Genomic DNA, 14,748 nt, shown 5'->3' on the forward strand with positions numbered 1-14,748 from the left:
TGAGAATATACGCTTAATGAATGGCGAGATATATTCATAGGCAGCAACAGATGAGGGGGGTGTGATGTGGCAGACACGAGGCTATGCTCATGGCCGTTCCTCATTCGCCAACATCGTGTGGAAGAGCGCCTCTGACGCTGAGGGCGGAATGAGATGGTCGCTACAACCAAATCCAGGCTGGCATAGATGCTTGAGATATGTGTAGGATTATCATGCGAAGAATCGCCTGTACACTGAATCCCGCCATGTGGTTCCTATCAGGCTATGAATTCACGACTCGTGACGAAGCAGCGGCATCGCATGATCGCAGAGCACCTTGCTTGACTGAATCCAGAGAGCGTTCCTATAACTCGTAGGTGAGGATGCCAGTGATGTCGTGAAAAGTGGTGTTGATAGTAAGACGGACGTTCCGGGCGCCCCTTGTATATTTGAGCCTAGTTTCATCAATCGCCAGAATGTACACAATGCGTGTTGCCCTGACGTTTCTGGCCCCCATCTCAACAAACCATCCAGCATCAGCGCGTATGCAAACCCAGGTTTAGGTCCAGCCATGTCTAAAGACGGGTAGGTGTGAGCGAACGACTCGGCAGCCGCCTTGCAGGATCTGGGATCAGGGCAAGGCTGCATCCGGCTAGCGCCACATATTTACGTCATGGCAAGTCGCGTCAGTTAGGTACTGAGGAAAAGTCGCATGTCAAAACACCGACTTTTCACACTCCACCCAGGCACCATGGCCATTGCCATAGCATATAAACGCCACTGTTAGCATGACGTCGGCAATTCTGCTCTCATCCATTCATCGCACGATAATGCGTTCGTTGAAAAGCCGGGGTCACGCGCCTCACCTCAGATAGGATGAGTGCCCCGAGCCGTCCACGGGGATTGAGATGGTGATTCCATACGCGTCTCTTCCCCATGTTCTCTCCTTTCCCTATGAGCCCTTTCCATCCGCGCATCTTCATCACCAGCCGTCTCGAAGGATTCGTGCAGCGGTTGGAGTTGATAATTCAAGGTGCAAGCTCCACGAGTCGGGCCTTTTGCGGAGCATTTCGCAAGCGAGGCTCAACTAACGCAGGTTCGCCAGCGACTCGCGCTACCCGTACCCCCTACCGACAACGAGTCCATCAGCCGTCGCGGCTAGCAGCCTCACGGCACACTGTCCGAGCACAGATATACTATGCAGAAGCTAAGAAGAAGAGAGAGCCGATCTTTCCAGATGTTGCACTCCCGACATTGCGGTACCTCCCAGCATCGTGACAAGGAACATAACAAGATCACTGATGGATCCATCCTGCATTTCACGATGTATCAGAATGTCAATACCCCTACATGTTAACAGGGCCATTCCATGGACAGGGAGTACGCGAGCGTCTGCCGCGAAGTTTTCGACTCCTTCAGGGTCCATCTATAGCAGCCGTTCAGGAGCCAGGCACGTAACAGCACCCAGGACTATGGTCCAGCCGTGCCACCTTCACCGGTTCCACATCTTCAGGCGGCCCACGCCATATCTAACCTCGACACGGGAACGAACGTCGGGTGAGGGTCGCCGTACTTTCCCAGCAGCATCCTAGATTACGCCCCAGAAGCTATGCCAGAACGCGACAAAAACTTGTCTCGCGTGGGTCTTTCTGGCGGCTTGTGCACGACGCAACTGTCAAACTATTTGCTGGTCTGAGGGTGGGTACTAGGGAAACCCGGAAGATCAACGATAACAGGTTGATATGCGTCCAATTCTTTCCCTTCTTGAAACCAGGTCGGCTTGTTGCCTCCGCTTAAGTCTGCTTCACAACTGATCGCAATGTCCTAAAGCATATGCGTCTTTGCATCGCATTCTGATGTGTTTCCACATGTTCCCTCCTTAGTCCTTCTTTTTGAGCCTTTTTGTATACTTTATCCCTTCATCCCTCACCCCGCGCTCTGGGAAGTCGTGGCTGTCAGAGTATAGGTACCGACATGACTTACTACGGCGACAACGCTCCTGAGCTTGCTGCTTCAGTCATCGCGCTGGCAGTCATTGCTTACATTCTTTTCGGACTGCGAGTCTATACAAGACTACACAACAATGCTTGGGGCTTGGATGACTGGAGCATGACAGCTGCAACTGTGAGCCAACCTCGAAGACTTCATACAGGACAGCTCAACTGACGGTGATGATATAGGTCCCCTTTACTGGCTTGACGATAGCATGCATTGGGGGCGCCTTCAGCGGAGTCGGAGTTCACGACGACAAACTCAGTACAGAAGAGAAAGTGAAAGGGATGGAGGTACGTTTGCACCGAATTCTAGCACTGTAATCTCTCCATGCTAAACCATGTAGTTCTTCTTTTTCTTCGAGGTCTTCTACTGTGCAGCAATCATCCCCATCAAGATGAGCATCTCGTTCATGCTCATCCGCATCGCATCCCGGAGAAAAGCCTACATCTACAGCTTATACGCCGTCTCAGCCATGTTTATCGTCATGAACCTAATTGCGATGCTGTACATCATTTTCCAGTGCGCACCAGTGTCGTACGCTTGGGATACCTCGACCCCTGGTGGAAAGTGCAATCCAGCGCAGACACTCGCCGACATATACTACGCGACGACTGCAGTCAACATTGCGACGGATTGGTTCTGCGCACTCTTACCCATACCGCTGCTCTGGAACGTACAGTTGAACCGTAATGCTAAGCTTTCGGTCGGCGTGATTCTCGGTCTCGGTGCATTGTAAGTTTCGCTTATCTCACGGGAACCAGATCACCATCTAATACACCACAGGGCAAGTCTTTCAGCATGCATTCGTCTTGTCTACACTGTTAATCTAACCAATGCGACCGACTACCTTCGTAAGTCTCCCTCGCTTTCTGCGACCACCGGACAAACATACTGATCTTTCCTGCAGACGGTGTATCTAAGGTGATCCTCTGGGGTTACGCTGAAAATGGTGTTGGCATGATCGTAGGATGCGTCGCCACACTCCGTCCTCTCCTCCAACGCGTACTCAAACTCGGAAGCAGCGGTAGCTCACATCCTCACCACACCCCCGCAGCAGGCTATGCGAAACGACCGGTCATAAAGAGTCGTTTGAGTGGAAGAGACGAAGAGTGGGTTGCCCTGGAAGATGGCCAGATGGTCAACATGGTGCATGGGCAAGGGAGTACTGGGAGCGAAGAATACATCCTGCCCGTGAAAGGCGGCGGTATACAGGTCACTAGAAGCGTGGAGCAACGATCCAGCGCCCTGAAAGACTAGGGGTACAGCACCCGGGTAAGCGCAAACTAAAGCCAGTCACGAAAGCCACAATACATTATAGAACTACGAAATAAAACGATCAGAACCAATAGAGACATCCAACCACATCCTTCATTAGATTAAAAGTCAAGCACGTCCTCGTATCATCCTTCAATGTACAGAGACGCCTGCACACGCGCACAGAAGACCACACAAGCCCAGACTGCGGCCTATGGAGCCGATTGATCGTACCGCGCAGCATCGCATGATCGCGAAAGCGAAAACAAGGGATCCACACGAATCAGGCGATCCTCCTCAATCTCCTGACTCGGCAGCCGATCAATTTCCCTGTCCAAAGGTAACTCCAAAAAACAAACGTTGCCATGTGCCGCCTCACACTACGGCAATGCCGAACGCGTTTGTCGCGTAGCTCAACGTTCGACGCCGCTCAGCCCCTAAATATTGTGGCCGAACGACAATGCGGCTGACCTTCGGGGAAATTGAGGAGCGGGCGCCATGGGCGTCGCCTGCGGAACTTGTGACAAGCTTGGGCCACGGGTGTTACGGAAGAGCGGCACCGGGGCTCGTCTTTTCCCAGGCGTGTGAGCAGTGAGCTTACGACTCAACCCATCCAAGCAAAATATTGAATATCTACAAAGGACGATAGAAATAACGGACTATAAGTCAACATTACATTCAGGTCTTGCCAGTATTCGTCTGAATACTCATGTAGACTACAAGGCACCTGTTCAGTTCCTTCTTTTCCCGACAGCGGCGGTGCCCAGGTGTGCCCGCGCCGATGTGATCGACAATTGTCGTAGGAATCGCCTATTTTGCATATTCTGGGAATAGTTGTTCGTACAAAGGGGGCGCTCCGATTGTGCAGCAATTCGCAGGAGCTGTGTGATGCATCGCTTAGTCCGAAGTGAAGGTGTCTGAGGAGGGTGCAAGTGGTGTACCCACTCGCCAGGCCCCACGATGTCTCGTGTCAGCGTTGGTGCATACACTCACGTTGAAGTACTGTACATGAGCTGCACGGATTTGATTCTTGGTTCACAACATACTCTTAATAGAGAGGGGGATGTAGTCGTGTTTGTCTTACCGAATGCCTTAATGCTTGGTTGGCTGAGTAGCAATGATTCTGACCATCGCGGCATGCAGTCAGCAATCCTCCGATCTGCAATACGCCTTGCCAACGCCTTGATTATCCGCGACATATGTCGTAGATATAAAGATGACTTGAAAGTCAATGCTCATGTCGATAGTTGATTGTCTGACAGTGGAAGCATTGCCATCATGACAGACTTCGAAAAGGCGTACGAAAAAGCGATTGAAGACAAAATTCTTCCCGGATATGCTCTTCTCGCAGGCGACAAGAACGGTCCGTAACCATCCTTGGCACAAGGCAACAGCCATCTAACGGTAAAGCAGGCAACACCCTGTACTCTGGAGCGAAAGGTGTTCAGTCGCTTGCGGAAGGCTCGACACGCCCTTTCCAACTTGATACAATATGCGGGATCGCATCAATGACGAAGCTCATGACTGCAGTTGCAGCCCTGAGGTGCGTCGAGGAAGGACTAATCACGCTTGACGAAGACGTGGCCAAATACTTGCCTAGTATTGGAAAGTACGGCATCATGGCGAGCTTCGACGAGGAGAAAAATGAGGCGGTCACTGTGCCTAACACCACGCCGATCACCTTGAGGCAAGCGTTGTACCAATGTACTAGCTGATAGAAGACTGACCGAATCAGGATGCTTCTGAGTCACACAAATGGCCATGAGTATGACTGGCTCAACCCTGATCTCACGAAGTGGCGTGCAAGCCGCGGAGAGACCCCGTCGTGTGGACCGACTGTTGAAGAGAAACACACTCTACCGCTTCTGTACGAGCCAGGCAACAGCTTCAAATATGGCCCTGGATCAGACTGGGCAGGTAAGCTCATCGAGAAAGTGTCAGGAAAGAGACTTGATGCTGTCGTGAAGGAGAAGATTTGGGATCCTCTTGGCATAGACGACATCAGCTTTTTCCCAAAGGAGAGATCCGATATGAAAGATCGCATGGCGAACATCAGCACGCTGAATGAGCAGGGTGAAGGACCGGCGGTAGATGCTGGCGGGTTCGACGTCTTCGTCGATGCCACAGACTGTCTGGGAGGTGTGGGTGCTTTCGCGAGCGCAGAGGCCTACTTTACCTTTCTCCAATCCGTCTTGAAGCACGACCCCAAACTATTGAAAGAGAACTCTTGGAATGAACTTTTCAAACCGCAGCTCGATGAGGGGTGCAAGAAGGAGCTCAACGACTACCTCAAGTCCTCACCTCTGCATACGCAGCTTCTGGGTATGGGTTTGCCTATGAATATCGAGAAGCAATGGTCGTTTGCTGGAATGATCGCAGAGCAAGGTCAGGAAGGACGTATGAATGCCGGGACATTCTTCTGGGGCGGCGTTCCTAGTTTGACTTGGTATCTCGACTTCGAAGCTGGGGTCTGCGGTGTGGCGTTCTGCCAGGTTATCCCGCCGATGAGCCCGCGCATATTGGAACTGCATGGATTGTTTCAGAGGGCAATGCATGAGAAGGTGGCGGCCTGATGACTTGAAGTATGTTGGATGAGGGGTTGAGTGGCACAATGCAGACTGTCGGGCATATCGCGAAGGCAATGGATGGTCTGTGCGCTTATCGATAGCCAGTAAGCCACGCATGTCACTTTCCGAGCTAGTCCGAAGGACTCCATCCATCTTTTTTCTACGAATCCCCCTTCAGCAGATTGGACATCGAACTTTCAGTCTGTAGTGACATCAGTATCATATCTTATTAATTCCAAGATTGGTATGATGCATAAATCGAGACGTACCCCACATTACGGACTCAATTGGGGCACGGTCCTGCCAAGCGCTTGCTGCCTATTGCCTGCCTTACTGCCTACTACTGGCTAGAATTGCACTCAGTATGCGGCAGTGCAATTCCATCACTATATAGTCTAACAAGCTCGCCTCGAAATATATCGAGCGACCAAAATCACGTTCCTAGTGGTTTCTTTTACCAGCTTTTGCGACCACTACTGAAGCCTCTCGTCACACGCCCTTTCTTCAGCCAGTCTTTCGAACCCACCACGTTTCCACTTTCCTCATTCAGGACAGTTGCGCCAGACTTAGCCATGGCGATGTCGTCCGGTAGTGTGTTTGGAGCGACGCTCAAGACCATCACGACCACCAAGCTCGAAGAGCTTGCGAAGCAGCGCGCAGTATTTGAAGAAGAGTATGCTGCACTCATCGCCGCCGCAAAAGCCGAAGCAGACCCACTGAAGCGCGTATGTCTTCTTCTCGATGGCTCGAAAACCTGTTTGGGCTTCCAGACGGAGAAGAAAACCAAGGATGGGCGAGTCGGCCGAGTTATCAGCGGAACATCCAGGAACCTTCGTCTCGAGACTGATCTCAAGAACCTCGATCGCTTCGTTGAACAGGCCCGCTTTGATCCCTCTGTTTCAAACAAAGTCCTCTCAGACTGGGAAAAGACACTCGTGCGGTATCTTTCCGTTCAGTCGACCAAGTACCAGTATGCCGATCTCTACGGCAAGCTCGTCACTGAATGGCTTTCCTCTGAGAAGCCTGCAACAGACGATGGCGATATCGAAATGGGCGAGAGCTTCGAAGAAGTACCTGGTGCCAAGAAACTGGCCTCCCGCGCCGAGTGGGAGAAGAATGTCTTCCAGGCGGCTGAAGTAGACGAGCAAGCACTAAGGTCGTACCTTGATGAGTTGTTCCAGACAAGCAAGAAAGACAGCTCCGCTGCTATTCGCGAGCTACGCAAGACAGTGGAAAACTTTGAGGCTAATCTCAACTATTCGACACCTTTCGATCCTCATAGCCTTCGCTCGACCATTGAAGGTCTTCTGAATTCTGATCTTCTATCGAACGAGAAGCGAGAAGCGCTCAGAGACTTTCTCGGTAACAGTAAGTACCCATTCTATGTGGAAATAGCTGGTAGCTAATAATACCGTAGATGTAATACTCGCAGAACTGTGCGACATTCTCAACGTGCGCATGGCATCTCTCGATCGCTGGTCTTGGGGACCGCATGTTCTACTAGAGCAGCGAAGGAAGATCAATGGTGACTTCTCTATCCACTTCGATCCGGACCTTCTTCAGGCGATCTTCCTCCATTACGTCGGTATGAAATGGTAAGTCGACTGTTACCGCAAGACATGAAACAACGGGTTCTGACTGAATGACGTGTAGGTCTGTCTTCTTCAAGTCCGCATTCTTGGCCATGCACAAGCACCAAGCTTGGCCGAGAAACACCACAGAGGTCCCGAAAGTCGACCATCTACGCCGATCGTACTTCCTGGGCGACAAAGGCACAGATACCAAGTCCAGTGTCGAGAAGAAGCGGATGCGCACACACCACAACCGATATTTCGCCCACCAGCTACTGGACTATGATGCACAGCAAATCGAGGCACAAGATGGTGAAGAGGAGGCCGAGTATGGGGACTACGTCGACAAGAAGCGCAAACCCAACGTGCAACGGGAAATGGCTGACAATCAAATGCAATACCATTTCAACACGATGCAACAGCCGAGCGGAGGAAGGGCAGTTCAACAATCCAGTGGGGGAAGGACGAAGCAGACAGCAAGAACGGCTGCTGGCTCTGGCTTGTTTGGAGCCGCTGCGCCTAATCAGCGTACTGGTGGCGGCTTGTTTGGAGGGAACGCTCAAGCGGAGGTAGACGAAAACTTAGGGGACGACAGAGACGCGTGCGACTGGGAAGATGGGAAGCACAAACTTCAGTCGAAGAAGCCTATGGAAGCAAAGCAAGGCCTACTTCATCTCTTGTCCACTGAGATCGTTCTGAACACAAGACTGCACGGAGAACTGACCTGCTTCTCTACGACTTTTGACTCGTGGAATTCACTGCTGCCACATCAGACCATCTATACAGTCCTAGACTTCCTTGGTGTCTCGGATAGGTGGAAGAGATTCTTCGAGCGATACCTGCAGGCACCTCTGAAGTTCAATGATGACCCATCCGCTGAGCCGCGTTCACGCCGTCGAGGTATGCCAGGCTCCCATGCTCTGAGCGATACTTTGGGGGAGGCTGTGCTGTTCTGTTTGGATTACGCGGCGAACCAAGCCGCCAGCGGGCCAGATCTGTACCGTCTTGGTGACAACGTCTGGTTCTGGCACAGGGACTACAATACGTGTACCAAAGCCTGGGCAAGTATCATCAGATTCGCGGAAGTTACGGGAACCAAGGTCAGTCTCCTAATGAACTCTACTTACGTTGATTCAACTGACGACAATTCTAGCTTGACCACAAGAAGACAGGCAGTGTTCGCATCTCACGCGACTCCGATGCTAAGATTGACGATCGACTACCGGAAGGTGAAATTCGATGGGGATTCTTGCAGCTCGATCCGAAGAGTGGTCAGTTCAAGATTGATCAGAAGATGGTCGACAGCCATGTGGAAGAGCTCCGCACGCAACTGCAAGGCAAGCTGAAAAGCGTCATCGACTATATCCAGGTCTGGGTAGGTACTGCAATCTCCTTGGTCTTATCTCACAGTATCTAACCACCGGAAACAGAACTCATATGCGGCTACGTTCTTCAGTTCCAATTTCGGGACCGCCTCCAACTGCTTCGGCCGCGAACATGTCGACATGATGCTCGCCACCCATCGTCATATCCAGGATAGCATTTTTCCCGATGGTAGCATCGTACAACATCTCAAGACGATTATCAAAGAGCGCTTCTTTGTTGAAGATGTGCCAGACGGGTTTCTCTTCTTCCCAGTCGAGCTTGGGGGACTTGATCTGAAGTCTCCATTTGTTGGACCCTTGCAAATCCGAGACTCAGTCAAAGAGAACCCGTACGATCTGTTGGATGAATACGAGGAGAGCTTGCACGATGATTATGTCAACATCAAACGCGCATTCGACAAAGGTACCCGGCATAACGTGCGCCGCAATTTCCAGGATGCGGACTGGAAGCCTGAAGACCCCAACACATTCCTACCCTTTGAGGAGTTTACCAAGTACTCTGAGACGTTTTCTGCCATGGGTAAAGCGAATTTGACGGAAGTTTATAAGGAGCTGCTCGAGCGCCCGAAAGAGAAGCCCATCGACGACAGTGAACAGGTCCTGCAGGCGCTGGAGCAACTCGAGGGTCAGAGCAACTTACGTGGCATCACCGCAGACTGGTATACTATGGATGCCTACTGGAAGTGGATCGCACAAATGTACGGCCCGGACATGATTGGTAAATTCGGTGGCCTCAATGTCGTTGACTTCGGACTGCTGCCGATCGGTATGGTATCCATGTTTCGGCAGAGGCGTACCAAGTGGCAGGGTTAAGCGTAGATGAAGCACCAGGGCTGTTCACGACTCCTTACGTATGTAGCACAATGAAATCATTTGGTAGACACATCAATCACGCGACGAACCACACTGACTCGTCGATCTCGTGCAAGGCTGACGTGCGTCTGGTACCGCGCCCTAGCGTCTTTCCCCGCACCCGCTCCTCGGGGATGACCCCGACACTCGACCTCCTTCTTATATAACTTACACAACGTTACACTACTTCAAGCTTCGTGTTTACTGAAGTGCATTGCCCGCGCAACGTCCATGTTTATGTCCTAGCCTCTTAGTACACCTTGTACCCGCGAACATATTGGATGCCGACAATACCCAGCTAACTCCCTATCAACGTCGTAAAATCGACTAGCAGTAAGTTGCATCTCCTCAGTCCAGTTTTTACCAAGTTTTCGGTACTCGACTACGCATTGTAATGCTTATTTGCACGACAGAGACCCCTTGGTGTTTTCGTCGTATCTGACCCAGCTATCAGTATCATCGCCGAAGCCTTCTGCAATAAATAACAGCCCAAGAGGGCGGTGAGACATCGGATAGACCTGGAAAACAAGGAGTGCGCTCCCAATCATGTAGCAAAGCTTATCGTACACAGTATGCTGTAGAGACGTGCCACGGCTCTTGTTCGGCGGAATAAGACACCCCCACAACGCCTCACGTATCCCCACGTCTCCATTGATGCCCTCGAAAGTCTCAACAGGAACTGCGCGACCTTTCATTGCCCAGTGGGAAAGCACTACGAGTTCTCTAGACTGACGCTATTGCGCGACTACCCGACAAGCGGCGACACTGTGTCGGCAGTAACCCAGATGGCGTTCATGCAAGCTGTCAACAAGGAACCAACCAGCCAAAGGCGACTTTCCGATGGCCCCAACGATGCGCATCACTGAGCAATGATATAGGGTTGTGGGATTGTTAGTCGACGCTAGCAAATGACGTTATCGGCAGGCCTCTCGGCACCACCTCAAGACAAGGAAAGTGCCATGATGCGCGAAGGAATTAGCGAACCATCTCATCCTCAACGAGCCAAAATCCCCACGCCTTGCATCACTCAACAAGGACCATTGATCCAACTTATGGGGTGTACGATTCAATAAATAAAACGTTGATTGCCCTTTACCCGCAAACTTTGACTTTTCATCTGCCCCTCCTTTGGAAAATTCCAGACCATGTCTGTCATTGACACTACCAAGGACCTTTCGGCACTTTTCACGAAACAGGTCCAAATTACCCCGGATCTGATTGCATTGGAAGACGACAAGCATACATACACTTATCAAGAGCTCCACGACAAAGTCTCTGCCCTCGCCGACCGGCTGCGGGGTCATGGCGTCGGCCGTGACAGCTTGGTTGGTGTCCTGTTGCCGCGATCCGCCGACTATGTAATCGCCTGTTTAGCAGCCCTACGAGCCGGTGGTGCATTCTTGGTCCTGGAACTGGCCTACCCCCCCGATCTCCTTGCGGATGTTCTGGAGGATGCTCAGCCTACTGTCGTGGTTACTACCAGCGCCGAAGTCGGCAAGATCAAGGGAAGCACTCCCCTTGTTGTTCTGGATGAAACCAGTTCAGCTACCAATGGCCAAGTGAGCCAGTCAAAGTTGAAGCCACTGCCCGAGGATACCGATTTGGACCGCTTGGCCTTTGTTGCGTACTCCAGTGGGACGACCGGCAAGCCGAAAGGCATTGCCAACCCACACCGAGCGGCGGTTCTCTCATATAACCTTCGATTTGGACTCTCAGACATACAGTCAGGCGACCGGGTGGCCTGTAATGTGTTTTTTGTTTGGGAAATTCTTCGCCCGCTGTTGCGAGGTGCAACTGTCGTTGCTGTACCGGACGAGGCCAGCTATGACCCGCGCATGCTGGTCGACCTACTCGCCTCGAAGAAGATTACCGAGACTCTCTTCACACCCACACTCTTCTCTGCTGTTCTCGCTCGTCACCAAGCGCTGGAGACGCGCCTGCCAAACTTGAAGACTGTTTGGCTAAACGGCGAAGTTGTGACTACCGACCTCGCACATCGTGGTATCAAAGCTCTACCTAATACTCGCCTGCTCAATGTGTACAGCGCATGCGAGACCCACGAGATTGCTTGTGGAGACATAAAGGACATGCTCGAAAAGCTGGACAAGGATGCTGCCTACTGTCCTGTAGGACCGCCACTCATTGACAGGAAATATATCTACATCGTGGACGAGAGTGGCCAGAAAGTGGAAGAGGGGGAAAATGGTGAGCTCTGTGTAGGTGGACACCTGCTCGCTCGAGGATACCTTAACCGCCCCGAGACTACAGCCAAGGCTTTCATCCGGAATCCGTACAGCTCGAAGACTGGTGCTCGCATGTACAGGACCGGCGACAAAGCACGTCTCCTATCGAACGGCTTGCTTGAGATCACTGGACGTGTCGGCGCTATGATCAAGATCCGTGGATACTCCGTGGTACCTGGAAAAGTTGAGAGCGCAATCCTCAACCACTTAGCCGTCAGCCACTGTGCTGTTGTACCTTTCGGTGAAGGTATAGATCGACAATTGGTTGCGTACATCGTGCGGGACAAAGATGCGTCTACAGAACGCCCAGACGTCGAAATCGATCGAACAGGCCGCAGCTCGACTGCCAGGCGCATGTTGATGGCATATCTTGCCCATTACATGATACCCGCTCTTTGGGTCGAGATAGATAGTCTTCCAAGGAGCGATGTGTCTGGAAAGGTCGACCTCAAGGCACTTCCTCCTCCTAGACCTGCATCCCCCACAGGAAGCGCACGCAAATTCGAGCAGAGCCCCATCTCCATCGAACAGATTACCCAGATCTGGGCATCTATATTGAGCATCAGCCCAAGTTCCATCACTCCCGAATACAACTTCTTCGATCTTGGTGGTCACTCACTGCTACTTGCCGATCTTGCCGCGCGTTTGTCGAATACTTTCGGATTCCGGGTTCCAGTCGCACGCCTTGCCACTCCGGCAACACTCAATGGTCATCTCGATACCGTTCGAGCTATCCGGGATGGCCATACCGCCGAGGTGCAAGAGAATTTGCCTGCCGTTCTGCGAGCAGATTCTGTACTAGACAAAGAGATCCAGCCGAAAGACGCCAAGATGTGTGCGCTCAAGGATGCGAAAACCGTGTTACTCACTGGTGTCACTGGATTCTTGGGCGCGTTCCTGCTCCGAGATCTTCTTGAAACCACACCTGCCCAGATCGTCTGCATGGTCCGATTCGCCGATTCCTCGCAAGACGATATACCTGCTGGTATTGCTAGGATACGTAGGAACTTGCTGGACTTTGGTCTGTGGAGCGACAACATCATGGAGCGTGTCGAAATTCTTCCAGGAAATTTGTCACGTAAACGATTCGGTCTCGCTCCGGACACATTCAAGGCCTTGGCTGACCGTCTCGACGTAATCGTCCACGCAGCTGCCACTGTCAACCTGGTTTACCCTTATGCTGCGCTACAGAAACCCAATGTTGGTGGCACACGCGAGGTTCTCCGTCTTGCCGCCCAGGGCGGTGCTACCGTACAATACATTTCAACTAACGGAGTGCTTCTACCTGCCAAAGGTCGCGAAGGATGGTCAGAAGATGCCATGCTGGAGGTCGATGATGTTACCAAACTTGCTGATGGTTATGGTCAGACTAAGTGGGTCGCTGAACAGCTCGCTCTAGAGGCTGGCCGCAGGGGTCTTCCCATCAAGATCCACCGTCTCGGAACCATTAGTGGTCACAGTGAGACAGGTGCTGCTAACGCATGGGATCTATTGACGGCTATGATTGTCGAATCGATCAGAATCGGCTACTACCCCGATGTCAAGGGCTGGCGTGCGGAGATGACTCCTGTCGACTTCGTCAGCAAGGCCATAATGCACCTCAGCAATCAGACCGAGACCGACCAGACGATGTTCCACATTGGAGACCCAGACCCAGTCGATATTAGCAAGGTCTTCGAAGATCTCAGTGCGCTAGGTTACCCAACCCAGCCAATGGATTTCGAGAAGTGGACTAGCCTCTGGGATGACAAGCGAGGTTCTGCCAAGGGTGGTGACGGAGCTTTTACAGTCGATATCCTCCGAAGCGGTATGCCAAGCGTCGAGTTCCTGAGGGATGTTGTCGTGCTCGATAATGCGAAGACTAGGCCGCTACGCCTCGCAGTGGAGCGCCCAAAGGTGGACCAGACACTTCTTGAGACATACACACGGCATTGGTATGCACGTGGTTGGCTTCCAAAGCCGCCCGCGCATCAGGATGCTGCTGGTGGATCTGCTAGACTTCCACGAAGAGGCCCTCTTTTTGGTAAGGTCGCCGTAGTTATGGGCGCATCGTCCGGTATTGGCGCTGCCACCGCCACTGCTCTTGCCAGAGAGGGTTGCCATGTTGCTCTCGCAGCACGCCGAATCGATGCCCTTGAAGACCTCAAGAAACGGCTTGTAATCCGCGAAGGCAAGGTTATTACGCAAAAGACCGATGTCACCGACAAGGCTCAGGTTGAGGCCCTCGTTGCCGCAGCAGAGAGCCAGCTTGGACCCGTCGATATCTTCGTGAACGTCTCAGGAGTAATGTACTTCACCATGATGGCCAACACATACACGGACCAGTGGAACCAAACCGTCGACGTCAACTGCAAAGGACTCCTCAACGTCATTTCCTCCATCATACCTTCGATGCTCAAGCGCGGAAAGGGCCACCTTCTCGCCATCTCCTCGGATGCTGGACGAAAGGTGTTCCCTGGTCTCGGCGTGTACTCTGCATCAAAGTTCTTCGTCGAAGCTACACTGCAAAGCTTGAGGCTGGAGACTGCTGGTACTGGGCTGAGGGTTACTGCTGTGCAGCCAGGAAATGTGGCGACAGATCTCCTGGGTATGAGCACAGACCAGGAGGCTCTGAAGAAGTTCGGAGAGCCAACTGGCGCAAAGGTGTTGGATCCGGAGAACGTTGCTGAGTGCATTGTATATGCGCTCAAGCAGCCAGACCACGTCTCTGTGAATGAGGTGCTTATTGAGCCAAGAGATGAGCCTATCTAGACGAAGGTGTGTGGGATAGAATTGTTCGATACGTATGCCGTCATGATTCGTGATTGAGCGTACAGTAATAAAAGTAACACAGACAGAAGCGAATTATCTGTGCCCAATTTCTTTGTGTAAAGAAGTGTGAGATCAGCAGTGTACAAAAGAG

The 14,748-nt window shown here is 52.0% G+C and overlaps 4 protein-coding genes across 4 annotated transcripts; all 4 read left to right on the forward strand.

Annotated features, from left to right (window-relative positions):
• Window positions 1–1,953: 1,953 nt before the first annotated feature.
• On the forward strand, window positions 1,954–3,231 carry BKA58DRAFT_414383 (uncharacterized protein; the record flags this gene model as incomplete). The annotated part of the gene is made up of 5 exons (XM_046172482.1): window positions 1,954–2,103; window positions 2,160–2,264; window positions 2,318–2,706; window positions 2,758–2,825; window positions 2,882–3,231. 5 exons carry the CDS (start codon window positions 1,954–1,956, stop codon window positions 3,229–3,231), a joined length of 1,062 nt encoding a protein of 353 aa, XP_046021461.1.
• A 1,662-nt stretch (window positions 3,232–4,893) lies between these two features.
• On the forward strand, window positions 4,894–5,937 carry BKA58DRAFT_392660 (beta-lactamase/transpeptidase-like protein). The gene has a single exon (XM_046171024.1). The coding sequence runs from the start codon at window positions 4,965–4,967 to the stop codon at window positions 5,799–5,801; it is 837 nt and encodes a 278-aa protein (XP_046021462.1). The 5' UTR covers window positions 4,894–4,964; the 3' UTR covers window positions 5,802–5,937.
• On the forward strand, window positions 5,938–9,658 carry BKA58DRAFT_392661 (uncharacterized protein). Its single transcript, XM_046171025.1, has 5 exons — window positions 5,938–7,163; window positions 7,213–7,390; window positions 7,449–8,466; window positions 8,520–8,741; window positions 8,797–9,658. The coding sequence occupies exons 1-5, from the start codon at window positions 6,368–6,370 to the stop codon at window positions 9,562–9,564; spliced, it is 2,982 nt and encodes a 993-aa protein (XP_046021463.1). The 5' UTR covers window positions 5,938–6,367; the 3' UTR covers window positions 9,565–9,658.
• A 929-nt stretch (window positions 9,659–10,587) lies between these two features.
• Window positions 10,588–14,726, forward strand: BKA58DRAFT_44898 (uncharacterized protein). The gene has a single exon (XM_046174294.1). It carries the CDS (start codon window positions 10,749–10,751, stop codon window positions 14,595–14,597), a length of 3,849 nt encoding a protein of 1,282 aa, XP_046021464.1. The 5' UTR covers window positions 10,588–10,748; the 3' UTR covers window positions 14,598–14,726.
• The last annotated feature ends 22 nt before the right edge of the window (window positions 14,727–14,748 follow it).

Source organism: Alternaria rosae, assembly GCF_020736505.1.
Source record: "Alternaria rosae strain MPI-PUGE-AT-0040 chromosome Unknown BKA58scaffold_10, whole genome shotgun sequence".
Classification (NCBI taxonomy): Eukaryota; Fungi; Ascomycota; class Dothideomycetes; order Pleosporales; family Pleosporaceae; genus Alternaria; species Alternaria rosae.